Below are 15,013 nucleotides of genomic sequence, written 5' to 3'. Positions count from 1 at the left end.
TAATCATGGTCATCTTCTTGTCTGTCCTGGCTTATGGTGACACAATCTACAGACATACACTACTAGTCAAAAGTTTGGACACACCCTCTCATTTAATGGTTTTTCTTTGTTTGCATGACTATTTACAATGTAGATTCTCACTGAATGCATCAAAACGATGAATGAACAATATGGAATTATGCAGTAAACAAAAAAGTGTCAAATAACTCAAAATAGCCAAGTTAATGTAAATAAGAGAAGAAAATGTGATGGAGGAGGGAGAGCCTCATGTCTGAGTACCAACAATACACAGTGCAATAAAATTAAGGGTGGTATCATTGTGAGGGTCATGATTAAGATTAGCATTAGCACAGCTTGTGGTTAATATTAAGGTTGCAACTTCCCGGTTGATTTTTAATGCTTCATCTGATGAGACAATTACTCAAGTCAAACATACCCACAATGTTGCCTGGCCAGCAGATGCATGCCAAGTCTGCCTGATTTCAAAATGCCAAAATGTTGTCCTCTACGTTCACATAGGAACTTCTGCATGATTTATTTTACACTAACAGTACTATTTACTTGAGTAAATAGTGGTTTTCAGTACTCTTTCTCTTATTTTTTTTTTATTTCTAATTTTATTTCATATTATTTTTCCTTGGTACTGGTTCATGTGTGTGTATATCAGTGATCATGACCTGCGAATCAACATTTTATGGCTCTGGTCTTTTACACTATTTATTTATCTAACATACAAACTCCGCCTACTTAAATTCCTCCTCACTTTTTCAGAAAAACACGAAGACCTGGTTAGTCAGGGTTCTCCATTGGCAGCTGCTAACATGCAGGCAGTTTCTGTTTCAAACCAAAGATTGTCACTGAGATGGAGTTTCTTTTTCCCTGACACTGCAGCTTAACATTTAATAATATAGAGTAGAGAGCTGGGATAGGCTCCAGCAGACCCCGCGACCCTTAACAGGAATAAGCGGTTACAGAAGATGAATGAATGAATGAATGAATATAGAGTAATATTTTGCTAAGAATATTTTTTACGATTCATGTGATCAAGTGTTTTATTTCAAGTAGTTTAAATTGGGTTATCCCAGCTGCTAATGTGCTGTCAGCTTTTTTTTGTTTTGTTTTTACTTTTTATAGAACAATAATGATTTCACTGAGGTGATGTTTTCTACCTGACATTGTAGTCTTTTCGGACCAGAAGATTTTTTTCATGTCTTCAAAATTGAACATGAATTTCTGACTTGCATGTTTCTTTTTGAATATTCTACCTCGGCAGGAAATCTCTCTGCCTTTTGGGTCACAGTAATGAATGAGTTGTCTGTTGAAGTCACTCTGAAGTTTTGTTTTAGCTTTGGTATCCAGATACACTTGCCAACATGTTCAGCTACAAATAAAGTAACCACGTGAAAGTAGTGTGATCACTAATAAGATACATTTTCACTCTTGCTCATGTTGTGTTGACTTCCAAGTAGAAATCGTTCAGAATCACAAAACTGTTTCATGTAGCATTTTATTTTGAACTGCAAACAATACAAATCAATTGATATCCCAAAACTTGCCCTTCACATCTACAAACATCATAATCATCTACCACTTGTTATTTATGTTCTTATGTCACACCTTTAAAAAGTCAAAAGAAACTGAATGTAAATGAAACACGTATATGTTTTTTACTCATTGTCACACCTTTTAACAGTTGTATACAGGTGGGCGCAATATAGGCGACTATATTCTTGATCATGCTTACATATGAACACAAACTAGCCTAGTTTACAGTGCGATGACTCAGTTGTTTTGGACAGTGGGTTAGCTGATAAATATCTACGAGTGCAAGCTGGTATTTGTTACCAGACCATTCATTTAAAATATAGGCCAATATAACGCGTAGTTCACATAAGTATATAGTCCCACTTCACATGACATAACTAGCTAGCTAACTGCTATATGTTATATGTACTAAATATAAAAGTTGAATAATGCATGGAAAATATGTGGTTAAAAGGAATGGATGTTGTTGACTGATGCACTTCAGGCTTTCTTAAATGGCGATGCTGTTCTCTATCTGAGTAGGGTTCAGGTATGTGTAGGGCACTTCCAAATGTGTGTTTCTTGCTGTTATTGCTTCACTCAGGTACGATAACTCTGCTTGAAATTCCTTAATCATCTGCTTCGGAGCAGGCTCATCGAATCGTTCTTCAGGATAGGCACCCAAGAAAACCTGTACAGACAAAACATTGAGACTGACACAGCATTTTATATGTAAACAAAAACTGTACAACAGTATATGAGTCATACACCAAACTTACCACATCTGCATATGTGTCTGAAAGCACCCAAGCCATTGCTGCAAACTTGGCTGTGTCTTTGACACTGGGGAGGGTCTCCAAAATGGTCTTCATGGTTGACTGCCCCTTAGTAATTGGAGGAGGTTTGTGGAGCCGGAGTGCGCCATTGGGTGTCCAGGAGTGGAAGTCATACTAGATTATAATAGAAGCTTCTGTAAGTGTCTATAAATTGGGTCCCCCCCCCAGTGTGAAGACAATTACAGGTCGTAGCTTCAACCAGAAGGGTAGGGGGAGGAGCGCGCCGAACAGTTCAACAACTTTTTCAACAGATTTGAGTGCCCTGCCTCCTCAATTGCTGTACAGCTAGCTGCCCCCCTCCCCACACTCCCCCCAGGCTGCTGCGGACGAGTGGCTCATAGCCTCAGACCCAACTGTTTACTATTGGCCCACCTGTCCATTGTTCACAGCAGCATGTTGAGCTGTCACTCTGAAGATCACCATGGTGACGAACTTGATCAGTTCCTCCACAGTATTAAAGCATGCTGGTATCCCTGTTGGCAGCACAGTCACTCTCAATCAATCTAAAAAAAAATTATACAGTGCCCTACTAAAATGCGTCTTTAACTATGAACTTAGAGCATTTGTAATTTACCTGAGTGTTTGTTCCCTAAGAAGCCATGTGTGAATATCTCACTGATCCATTCCTGCAGCTCAGAGTCTTTACACACATCGTTGTCTGAGGGATAATAGTACTCCACTATGCTCTTCACAAACCTGATGAAAATATAACAATTTAATAATTTAAATTTAGCATTGTATTAACTCTAGTTAATGTAACTCTACTTACATGAACAAAATATGTAGTGCACATAAACATTTAGGTTCTTTGTATTAATTGATTCATTTATAGACATTTAGTACAATGCAGGACCTTTTGCATTGTGCTCAGCACATCTTCCCTTTGCAGCTGCGTTGGAATGTTGCAGCTTAAAAAGATAATTTTCACTATTTTTAGTCAGTTAAATTTATCATGACCTGTTGATGATGTTCCACAGCTTCAGACCATCATCTCTGTAGTAGAAGTTGGGGACTGACTCCAGTCCTCGTGCAGGGATGTTCTCTGGCAGACAGAGGGAGCTGTAGGTCATCTCAGAGAGAGCCCGTTTCATGAGCTCCATCAGCCCGTCATACCCAAGTGAATTCTATTACATAATAGTACAGTTATTCCAACACATTTTTTCTCACTTACAAATGATCCAAAATCTAGTAATGCTGTGTGAAGGAGCCATACCATTGTTAAAGTTCCTTCAGGCCCAAAAAGTCCTGGGCGGCCCACGATGTTGATGTGCAGAGTGTAACGGAAGTGTGGGATCAGCAGCTGTACAGATAAGACATCACATTCTCATAATCCCTGACTTGGGGCTAGTTTGTCAAACACACGCTTTCTGCGGTTCACCACGAAAAACAACAGAGTGGGTCAGCTGACCAATCAGGTAGACTGTGCTTTTATAGGGGGAACTTAAAGATACAAGAGCTAAACATAACACAATATGGCATCTTACAAAACAAACAACATTTCATTATGTAAGTATTTTAAAGGGGCCTGTGATTAAAAACTAGTGTGAGCAGGTAGATTAAATCAACTTGTGTTATACCTTGTAGAGAGGATGAATCACAGGGAAGCAGCGGAGGGTAGCGACAGCAAAGGGTTCAGCCAGAAAGTGAGTGTTCATGAGGTGATGGACCGCCTCATATTCAATCATATCTGCGCTTTTAACAAAGATCTTGGCTAGCAGCCAGTCTGTCTCTGGGTCACTGGGCAGGAAGATGGGGTTCCTCTCAGAAGGCTGTTGATGCAGCTGGAATAAAATTGGTTTAGTTTCAAATGATTGATGGTCAGCAAGTGCATTAACAGGGAATAAGTATTTTTATACTGTTGCTAATATGTATGGGATATCTTGACATTCATTCCCGGGCGGATGTATAAGGGCAGAAAAAGTAAAGTATTAAGTCATCTGCATACAATGAGACTTTATTAAACTAATGCATTCTGCTGAATTAAATAAATATAGGCAAATGTAAAATTAAAAATTGCAGTCAGTCAGTCTGTGTTTCATTTAGACTTAGTAAAACTAGAGACCAGCTGCATGCAGACTCTTTAGGTCAAAGGAAATGCCTTCAGCAGAGACTACTATCTCACATGAGCCAATCATATTTGTCCCATTTGCTCTGTCAGTGACATACCTGGATTGCAATTGGCATCAGTTTGTTCTCTGGGTTCATGTAAAGCAAGCAGAAACCAGCAGTCATGTGCAGAGAATCACCATCCTCCAACTTCTTAGTGGTTATTCCATCCATTATCCTCTGGTCACGGAGGAATATGTTGCCTTTCTATACGGGACAGAAAGATAGACTAAAGTAGAGCATAAGACATCAAGTGGTAATTAAGCCAATTTATAGAATAAATGGAACAACTGACAAAATTCAGAGCCTCTTTACTGCTATAGAAATATACTATAAAATATAAAACTACATATTTCCCAAATCTAAAGCCACTTCTCCTTCACACCTCCATTTCCATCTTCAGGGAGCTTCCCTCTTTCAGGAATGGCTTCACCATCTCCTCTGTGACTGGAAAGTTTTTGGGAAGTTCTGAGCAGTGCTTGATCACATTGGGGTTTGTTGCATTAAGATATTGGTATCCAAAAAAGTCATCTTCCTTCCAGTGCTCTGCAACGTACTCTGGAAGATATAAGTTATCATACAGTATATCAAGTCAGATTTAGTTTCCCTTTGTTTAGCTGCTTCTAATCTCTTGTGGATTTAAAAAGACATTTCAGTTCCTTTTGAAATTCTTTGCCCATAATGTGCACAAATCAAATCGCATTTACCCTTTCTTGAACATTTTAAAGATAAGTAATGTACTTTTACTTGAGCATTGTTTATCTCAGGTGCTACATTTTAAGTAAAAGCAAAACTAAAAGAATAAATAAATAAAGTCAGTGTAAATAAGAGAACAGATGCAACTTCCCGGTTGATTTTTAATGCTTCATCTGATGAGACAATTACTCAAGTCAAACATACCCACAATGTTGCCTGGCCAGCAGATGCATGTCAGGTCTGCCTGAATTCAAAATGCCTAAATGTTCTCCTCTACGTTCATATGGGAACTTCTGCATTCACTGAGGTATCCACAGCTTTCTGCTGCTTTGACTATCCCTTTTGTGGCTTCAGAGCACTCACTGCATCACGTGTTTGAAAAGTTGGAGCGCAGAAAGACACAGTACCTAATGAACTTCTTAATGGAGTCATTTGACATGTCATGTACTCTGCAAAAAGTAAATAAGTAAATTCTGATTTCCATTATTGGCTGCTTAGTGTTCAGAATGAGCAGTTTGAAGTTAAACCAGAGTAGACTGTCCAACATTTTTATTGATTTGTTTTACAATAACAGTACTATTTACTTGAGTAAATAGTAGTTTCCTCTATTTTCCTCAAAACTTTTAATTACTATGCCTTTCTCCATATTTTCTGTATTTCTCATTATATGTTGTATTATTTTTCCTTGGTACTGGTTTGTGTATATATGGGTGATCATGACCTGTGAACCAACATTTTATAGCTCTGGTCTTTTACACTATTTCTTTATCTAACACACAAACTCCGCCTGCAGTTCACCTGAACCCAGAATATGTTTCCTTAATTTACCTAATTTAATTATATTGTTAATCTGTTATTATAGGCAACAGTTGATACCTAGTGGGTAAATGCTACTTAAATTCCTCCTCACTTTTTCAGAAAAACAGAATAATAACTGGAACTCCAAGTCAGTGCCACTTTCCTGGGAAGCAAATAAAAGCATGTATATCAGGTATACATTTCCTAAGAATATTGCCCATTATTCTTGTGTTCATGAGAGAACATGTAGATGTGGTTAGTCAGCGGTCTCCACTGGTAGCTGCTAACATGTAGGCAGCTTCTGATTGTCACTGAGATGGAGTTTTTTTTCCCTGACACTGTAATTTAACATTCAACTTAGAGTAATATTTTAAGAAACAGTAATGATTTCACTGAGGTGATGTTACCTGACATTGTAGTCTTTTTGTACCAGAAGATTTTTTTCATGTCTTCAAAATTTTCCCATTTTTTCACAGATCCAGCCAGCCCCTTGAACAACAGTTCAATGCCACTGAAACAAAAAATGCAGACAAGAACATACACGTACTGACATTAATATTTCAGAATACCCCTTTGACTTGCTTGTAAGGCACAGATTATACATGAATTTCTGACTCACATGTTTCTTTTTGAATATTCTAGTTCCTCAGATTTGGACATGGAGAAGCGAAGTTCAGCTGGCAGCTCAGAGATTTGTTTGAAATGAATTTTGTGTGGTATGTTTTCATCAGTGATCTCCCATCTAAAATAGAAAAGGTCAGTCACATGAAGCGTTGTCCACATAAGGTTCTGAGACAAAAAGCAGATGTATGTGCACACTGCACACATGACAACTTACTGGTACAAGCTCTTTTTAAACGTAAGCTCATTTTTCCGGTGGTCAATCAGGAGGGAATGGTCCTCCTCAAAAACCTTCACAGCTGAGAGGTGAATAACGACAGTCAAATTTAAATCACAGACACTAAAAATGATCAAAATCTGTAATCATTTGGTAAATCTGAGGCTGACCTCTCCCTCCTCTCAGCTCCACCAGTTCTCCCCTGGAGATCCATCTGTAACAGGGGAACAGAATGACATCTCCTTCTGGAGTGGTCGCCACTATTTTGGAGCAGTACCACTCATCTTCTGGGAGAACAAGGTAGGGATCTTTTTCCACCTTGATCAGGAGAAGTTTCCCCAGAGACAAACTGCTTTTGATGGTGTAGGTCCCTGTCTGTGAGTTGGAGAATAAACACACATATGAAAAAAGAAAAACACACTTACAGTAATGTACCACAGCTCTAAATTATATGTAGTTGAACATAATATCGGCTCTAATATAAATAAAACTCCTCTTGAGATAAATATGTGAAAACCTGGTTATGCATTAAATTACACATAGCTATTGATAACCATTCCTTCCGGGCTAGAGAACGCAAAGGGTCTTTTAGACCACTGGATTTAAATGGATCACATAACTTTAGTGTCATGACAATGGACCTCTTATTTGTGATTTCACGCACTAGCAGTTTGTAAGTCAAATCAATTCATCAAGACTTTGGCTTAGAGACAAACAGTACCCTAACACATCAGTGTTGAGAGACACCATATGATTGAATTCAACTTACTGTTCCAGTTACAAAGTCTCTGCCAATGTTGTCCAGCTCAGTCCGTTCACTCTGCCCTTCTGTTCCAAATAAGGTGATGTATATGTGGTCCATTGTCCCTGCATATTTCAGGTCCCCCGTGGTCACCTGTATCTTGTATTCAGCCATGGTCCCTCAGCAGAAACGATCTGGAAAAAAAAAAGGAAAAAGAAAAAAAAGTGATTTCAGATACTCTAATCAAGCACTTTTATTTGTTTTAAGTAAAAATATTTCTAATTCTAATTCTAATAATTCTAAAGTTACTGTGTTTTGTACTGAATAATATATATATATATATATATATATATATATATATATATATATACATAAGTAATAATTAAGTTTGATAACAATAAAAAGAGGAGTAAAGTTACCACTTAAACCTTTACAATGAGACTGCTAGTACCTACCTGTCTACCTGCACAAGTGGTACACAGCCAGGCAGTAGGAACCACAAGAGACAAGAGAAAGGGAACAACTCCGAACTCAGAAGACTCTTCTCAGATTTTTTGTCTGCTGATCTTAAGTCTGATTTGCATTTCGTCATTCCTGTGACATTTAGACATTTATGAGGAGATTATACAAGACTCAACATGTTCTTATCAATACACAAGGTGGTTAATAGACAAAACCTTAAAAATATATTTGTCATGGTGGATGGAGGTGTAGCCATCCCTCATGGTAGCTCAGTGCAGACACAGTGTACACTGTAGAGGAGTGGAGTAATAAACTCCAGATAATCATGTACATCTTCTTGTCTGTCCTGGCTTATGGTGACACAATCTATAGACATACACTACCAGTCAAAAGTTTGGACACACCCTCTCATTTCATGGTTTTTCTTTATTTTCATGATTATTTACATTGCAGATTCTCACTGAATGCATCAAAACGATGAATGAACAATATGGAATTATGTAGTAAACAAAAAAGTGTGAAATAAGTCTAAATATGATTCATATTTTAGATTCTTCAAAATATCCAAGTCAGTGTAAATAAGAGAACAAATGTGATGGAGGAGGGAGAGCCTCATGTCTGAGTAGCAACAATACACAGTGCAATAAAATAAAGGGTGGTATCATTGTGAGGGTCATGATTAAGATTAGCGTTACCACAGCTTGTGGTAAATATTAAGGTTGTAACTGCCTGGTTGATTTTTAATGCTTCATCTGATGAGACAATTACTCAAGTCTGACATACCCACAGTGTTGCCTGGCCAGCAGATGCATGTCAGGTCTGCCTGAATTCAAAATGCCTAAATGTTCTCCTCTACGTTCACATAGGAACTTCTGCATTCACTGAGGTATCCACAGCTTTCTGCTGCTTTGACTATCCCTTTTGTGGCTGCAGAGCACTCACTGCATCACGTGTTTGAAAAGTTGGAGCGCAGAAAGATGGATAAACCTAATGAACTGCTTAATGGAGACATTTGACTCCGCCGACTTAAATTCCTCCTCACTTCTTCAGAAAAACAGAATAATAAATGGACCTCTATGTCAGTGCCACTTTCCTGGGAACCAAATCAAGCATGTAAATCAAATATAAATTCAGGTTTCAACTGATCTTTTCCTAAGAATGGTGTTATTGATGTGTTCATGAGAGAACATGTAGATGTCATTCGCCAGCATTCTCCATTGGCAGCTGCTAACATGCAGGCAACTTCTGTTTTGAAACAAAGATTGTCACTGAGATGGAGTTTTTTTTCCCCTGACACTGTAATTTAACATTCAATAGTATAGAGCAGCAGTCGCCAACACGGTGCCCGCGGGCACCTGGTCACCCGCAGGGACCATGTGAGTCGCCCGCAGGGGATGTTCTAAAAATAGCACTTGTCGCCATCGAGCGCCTCTAAAAATTGTATTTAATTGTGTCGCTGTTCTTTTTATATCAGTAACACTTGCATTACTGTAGAGTTGAACATGGTATTATTTAATATAAAATTATATATATGTTACGTTTTATGTATATATGAACTCTGACCTCGTCTGGTCAAAGTTCAATATCACGCGCAAGATAAACCGCCATCTTTGTTTTTACCGATGTATGGAAGCGGCCGCGGTTATGTTGAGGAGTTAGATGAGGGTCGTAACAACAGAAAAACATGGAAGGAAAGCGAAAGAAAACGTACCATTTCGTGGTACGTCCCAGTGAGTGGGAAGAAGCGTTCTTTTTTACCACAGTAAAAGAAACGTTCGTATATCTCATTTATGGGGATACTGTGGCAACGGCAAAGCGGCACAATGAGGAGAGACACTTCAGTAAATAAGTAAATTCTGATTTCCATTATTGGCTGCTTAGTGTTCAGAATGAGGAGTTTGAAGTTAAACCAGAGTGGTTGAATTACTATGCCTTTCTCCATATTTTCTTTATTTCTAATGATATGTTATATTATTTTTCCTTGGTAGTAGTTCATGTGTGTGTATATCCGTGATCATGACCTGCAAACCAACATTTTATAGCTCTGGTCTTTTACACTATGTCTTTATCTAACATACAAACTCCACCTGCTGTTCACATGAAACCAGCATATGTTTCCCTTATTTTTTCACCTAATTTAATTATATTTGTATGAGCCATATTCATTTTGTATTATGTCATGTAATTTTGGCCTGTGCCACTGGGGGGCTGTATGTGCTTTGTGGCTCAGCTGACCTCGGGTCAGCCAGGTCGGCCATTTAACCTAGAGGAAACCCAGACACAGGTGTTGCTGATTTGGGAAGCAAACAGTTTTCGACTGTGCCTATGTACCTACGTGCCTTGTACCTTGCCTTTGTAGTGAGCAATTCGGTTTGTTATTTTGGTTACATGTATTATGAGTTAAAGTTATTGCCGCTGTATGATATATGGAGGTAAATAAACCGTGCGAGATAAATTTAACACTGAACTCTCCGTTTGCTATGTTCGAGCGTACTGGGCGCACGTCTGAAATTAATCCGCCATATTAGCAACCAGTACTAGACTTCGTTTAGGACTTAGTCAGTACAATATTGTTAATCTGTTATTATAGGCGACGGTTTGATACTTAGTGGTTAAATGCTGCTTAAATTCCTCCTCACTTCTTCAGAAAAACAGAATAATAAATGGACCTCTACGTCGGTGCCACTTTCCTGGGAACCAAATAAAAGCATGTAAATCAGGTATATATTTCCTGAGAATATTGCCCATTATTCCTGTGTTCATGAGAGAACATGTAGATGTGGTGAGTCGGCGTTCTCCATTGGCAGCTGCTAACATGCAGGCAGCGTCTGTTTCGAAACAAAGATTGTCACTGAGATGGAGTTTTTTTTCCCCCGACACTGTAATTTAACTTTCAACACGATACGATACGATATGATGCAACTTTATTTGTCAGTTTGTACTGAAATTCTTTTTGCATCCCTGGGCAGCTCATTTAAGGATAAGAGGGCATAAACAATACATACATGTGGGACATATAGCATCACTAGACCGACACGTGGACATACATGAAGAACATAAAGCATCAACGGACAAACATGAGACTTTGCCACACATGACAGTATCAGCAGACAAACATGAGACATAGCCACAAATGACAATAACAAGCATGCCAGAAGACAAAGCATACATAATAGTATTTTGCTAAGAATATTTTTACGATTCTTGTGTTTATTTCAAGTAATCCAGGTAAATCGGGGTATCCCAGCTGTTAATGTGCTGTCAGGTTTTGTTTGTTTGTTTACATTTTATGAAACAATAAAGATTTCACTGAGGTGATGTTTTCTACCTGACATTGTAGTCTTTTTGGACCAGAAGATCTTTTTCATGTCTTCAAAATTTTCCCATTGTTTCACAGATCCAGCCAGCCCCTTGACCAACAGTTCAAAGCCACTGAAACAAAAAATGCAGACACGTACTGACATTAATGTTTCAGACAGGGTTCGTACGGGCGCTTGAAATCCTTGAAAATGCTTGAATTTCAATGTTGTGTTTTCAAGGCCTGAAAAGTGCTTGGATTTTAGTTGAAAGTGCTTGACATTATAACTCTGCGTCTTTTACAAAATTGGGATCAGACTGGATAGTTTGCTTATCAACAGGATAAATAAAATCAGTAAGAGAACCGTATGTGGAGATTAGTGGTGGAAAAAAGATTCGGGATCCGGCTCATTGAACCGGTCACCAAAGAAGACCCAAGAATCATGAATCTAGACGTCTATTGAACCGGCTCAGTTGAGTTCTACCACATTTGATTGATATATAATCAATAAACGGCACCATTTAAACTTATCATATCTCACTCCACAGAGAAGCAAAATGTACTACCCGACTTGACCACCAGCAAGCAGCGCAAACTGCACACAGCCAGCAGGGATTCATGAGTAGTGAATTTGTAGCGGATCCGCTACTCATGAGTCCGCTGCAGATCTGCTACTCATGAGTCCGCTGCAGATCTGTTACTCATGAGTCAGATCTGCTACTCATGAGTCCGCTGCAGATCTGTTACTCATGAGTCAGATCTGCTACTCATGAGTCTCTGCTTAACCGAGAGCAGGGAGTCAACAGCCACTCACTTGGTCTGTAGAGAAACAAAACTTAACCGACTCAGGGATCATTCTCATCTCAGAGAAAACACAAACGCTCGTAATCTGTTGCCGCCTATAGCCAGTCTAAAGACGGAAAAAATGACCATATTTTAAAATTTAGACCATTAATCACAGACAAGAATGTCTGTTTTCTTCTAGTAACATTATGTTATGTAACATCATTTTAGATGTTTACAGCATAATACAATGTACATAATTGTGATAAGTGGAAAAAAAAAAATAATCATCAGTACATATATTCCTGTAGATATGTATTTTACCCCAGTGATAAGGTGCTGGAAAATTTTGAAAATGACCCTTAAAAGTGCTTGAAAAGTGCTTGAATTTGACCATGAAAAATGTGTATGAACCCTGTTCAGAATACCCCTTTGACTTGCATGTAAGGCACAGATTATACATGAATTTCTGACTCACATGTTTCTTCTTGAATATTTTACTACGTCAGATTTGGACATGGAGAAGCGAAGTTCAGCTGGCGGCTCTGAGATTTGACTGAAATGAACTTAGTGTGGGATTTTTTTATCAGTAATCTCCCATCTAAAATAGAAAAGGGTAAATCACATGAAGCTTTGTCCACATAAGGTTCTGAGACGAATAGCAGATGTATGTGCACACTGCACACATGAAAACTTACTGGTACGAGCTCTTTTTAAACGTAAGCTCATTTTTCTGGTGGTCAGTCAGGAGGGGATGGTCCTCCTCAAAAACCTTCACAGCTGAGAGGTGAATAATGGCAGTCAAATTTAAATTACAGACACTAAAAATGATCAGAATCCGTAATCATTTGGTAAATCTGAGGCTGTCCTCTCCCTCCTCTCAGCTCCACCAGTTCTCTCCTGGAGATCCATCTGTAACAGGGGAACAGAATGACATCTCCTTCTGGAGTGGTCGCCACTATTTTGGAGCAGTACCACTCATCTTCTGGGAGAATAAGGTAAGGATCTTTTTCCACCTTGATCAGGAGAAGTTTCCCCAGAGACAAACTGTTTTTATAACAACAACAAGAGGAGTGAAGTTACCACTTAAACCTTTACAATGAAAATGCTAGTACCTACCTGTCTGCCTGCACAAATGGTACACAAATAGACAGACAGCAAGGCAGTAGGAACCACAAGAGATACAAAGAAAGGGAAAAACACTGGACTCTTCTCAGATTTTTTGTCTGCGGTCTTACATCTGATTTGACTGTGTCTGTAATACCTGCACCATCAGTTAATCTTTGGCTTTCACTGTATGTGACTGTTGTTGTATGTGTTTGTACATATTATTGTCTGTGCATGAATACCTCCCTCATCCTCTCCAGCATTTCGTGATTCCTGTGAGATTTAGAGATTCATGAGGAGAGTGTACAAGACTCAGCAGACCAGGAAGCTTTTTCAAAGATGGCGCGGCTGTGACCAGACGCCGTCGGGGTCGCTCTGTTTAGACTGTGCTTTTACCTATAGTTTTTATTGTTTTAATCGGTTACACAGATCAAACTTTCAGCATGATTAGTTATGATCACCAAATGCTTTTAGAGATCAGAGACCAGTTAAACCTACCCGTTCTCAGCGCGTCTCTTGCAACCAAGTTGACGTTCCCAGCCGAGATCCTCCGGGAAAACAGGAGTAGCAGGCCTAGGAGACGGCCCCAGAAACACCGTGGGAAACGAGGAGGGATACGAAACACACTGAGAAGCAAGGCACATAAGCCACCGTTGAACAGTATCCTGCTCGCAAACGTCCAGTCCTTGGAGAACAAGATGGATGAGATCAGGGCACGGATCGCTTTTCAGCGGGATATCAGAGACTGTAACATTTTATGTTTCACTGAATCCTGGCTGTCCTCTTCTATCTCGGACCACTCGGTCACACCAGCCGAGCATTTTCACATCGCTCGCATGGATCGTACAATAGATTCCGAGAAATCCAGAGGCGGCGGAGTTTGTCTCATGACAAACATGAAATGGTGTGACCAGAGGAACACCACCGTCCTCTCCACTGGCTGTTCTCCCAATCAGGAACACCTCACCGTCATGCACCGTCCACATTATTTGCCCCATGAGTTTACAGCAATCATCACCACGGCGGTCTATATTCCCCCTCATGCTGATACTGATATTGCCATATCCGAGTTACAGGAGGTGATTAACAGGCAGCAGTCTCGCCATCTGTCAGCTGCTTTTATCGTCCTTGGGGACTTTATCAAAGCCAAACTTTCACAGGGCTTGACAGAATTCAATCAGCACATTCGCTTTCCCACGCGTGGTAAAAACATATTAGACCACTGTTATAATGCGTTTAAGGACAGTTATAAAGCTGTCTCTTTGCCTGCCTTTGGGAAATCGGACCACGTGTCTATTTTCTTACAACCAAACTATAAACAGAGTATCCTGCGTGAGGCTCCGGTGACGAAAGACGTCAGGCGTTGGACGGACCAATCAGAAGACAACGTGGACTGGGAGATGTTTCAAGAGTCCTCGGATGACGTCGGAGAGTGGGCCGATGTAGTTGGGAGCTACGCCAACCTACTCTATTGCGAGATTACAACAGTTGTCAAAATAAAAGTCTTCCCTAATCAGAAACCATGGGTAGATAGAACTGTCAAGGTAATGCTACCTTGACAAAAAAGCACGAACTGCCGCCTATAACTCCGGGATCATTTCAGGTGATATGGCTGAATATAAAGTAGCAGCCTATGCCCTGAGAAAGACAGTGAAGGATGCAAAGCGGAGATGTAAGGACAAAGTGGAAGCCGATTTTAACATGGGTGACCTAGCACAAGTGTGGAAGGGCCTAAGAATTATGACTGATTTTAAGAACAAGCCCAGCTCGGTGAGTAGCTCTGCCCCCTCTCTTGCTGATGAACTTAATACTTTTTATGCAGG

General features: G+C 39.5%; 1 protein-coding gene across 1 annotated transcript; it reads right to left on the bottom strand.

The window, feature by feature from the left end:
• Window positions 1–1,265: 1,265 nt before the first annotated feature.
• Window positions 1,266–7,714, bottom strand: LOC311499188 (hydroperoxide isomerase ALOXE3-like; the record flags this gene model as incomplete). Its single annotated transcript, XM_084560075.1, has 14 exons — window positions 1,266–2,215; window positions 2,304–2,474; window positions 2,733–2,833; window positions 2,935–3,056; window positions 3,318–3,484; window positions 3,574–3,660; window positions 3,938–4,141; window positions 4,527–4,673; window positions 4,852–5,024; window positions 6,368–6,471; window positions 6,580–6,702; window positions 6,799–6,880; window positions 6,969–7,173; window positions 7,568–7,714. 14 exons carry the CDS (start codon window positions 7,712–7,714, stop codon window positions 2,036–2,038), a joined length of 2,013 nt encoding a protein of 670 aa, XP_084416201.1. The 3' UTR covers window positions 1,266–2,035.
• Between the last annotated feature and the right edge of the window lie 7,299 nt (window positions 7,715–15,013).

Source organism: Chelon labrosus (assembly GCF_963514085.1).
Source record: "Chelon labrosus genome assembly, chromosome: 14".
Classification (NCBI taxonomy): domain Eukaryota; kingdom Metazoa; phylum Chordata; class Actinopteri; order Mugiliformes; family Mugilidae; genus Chelon; species Chelon labrosus.
Note: the sequence above shows the minus strand (reverse complement) of the source record. Positions and strands in the feature narration are given on the sequence as shown.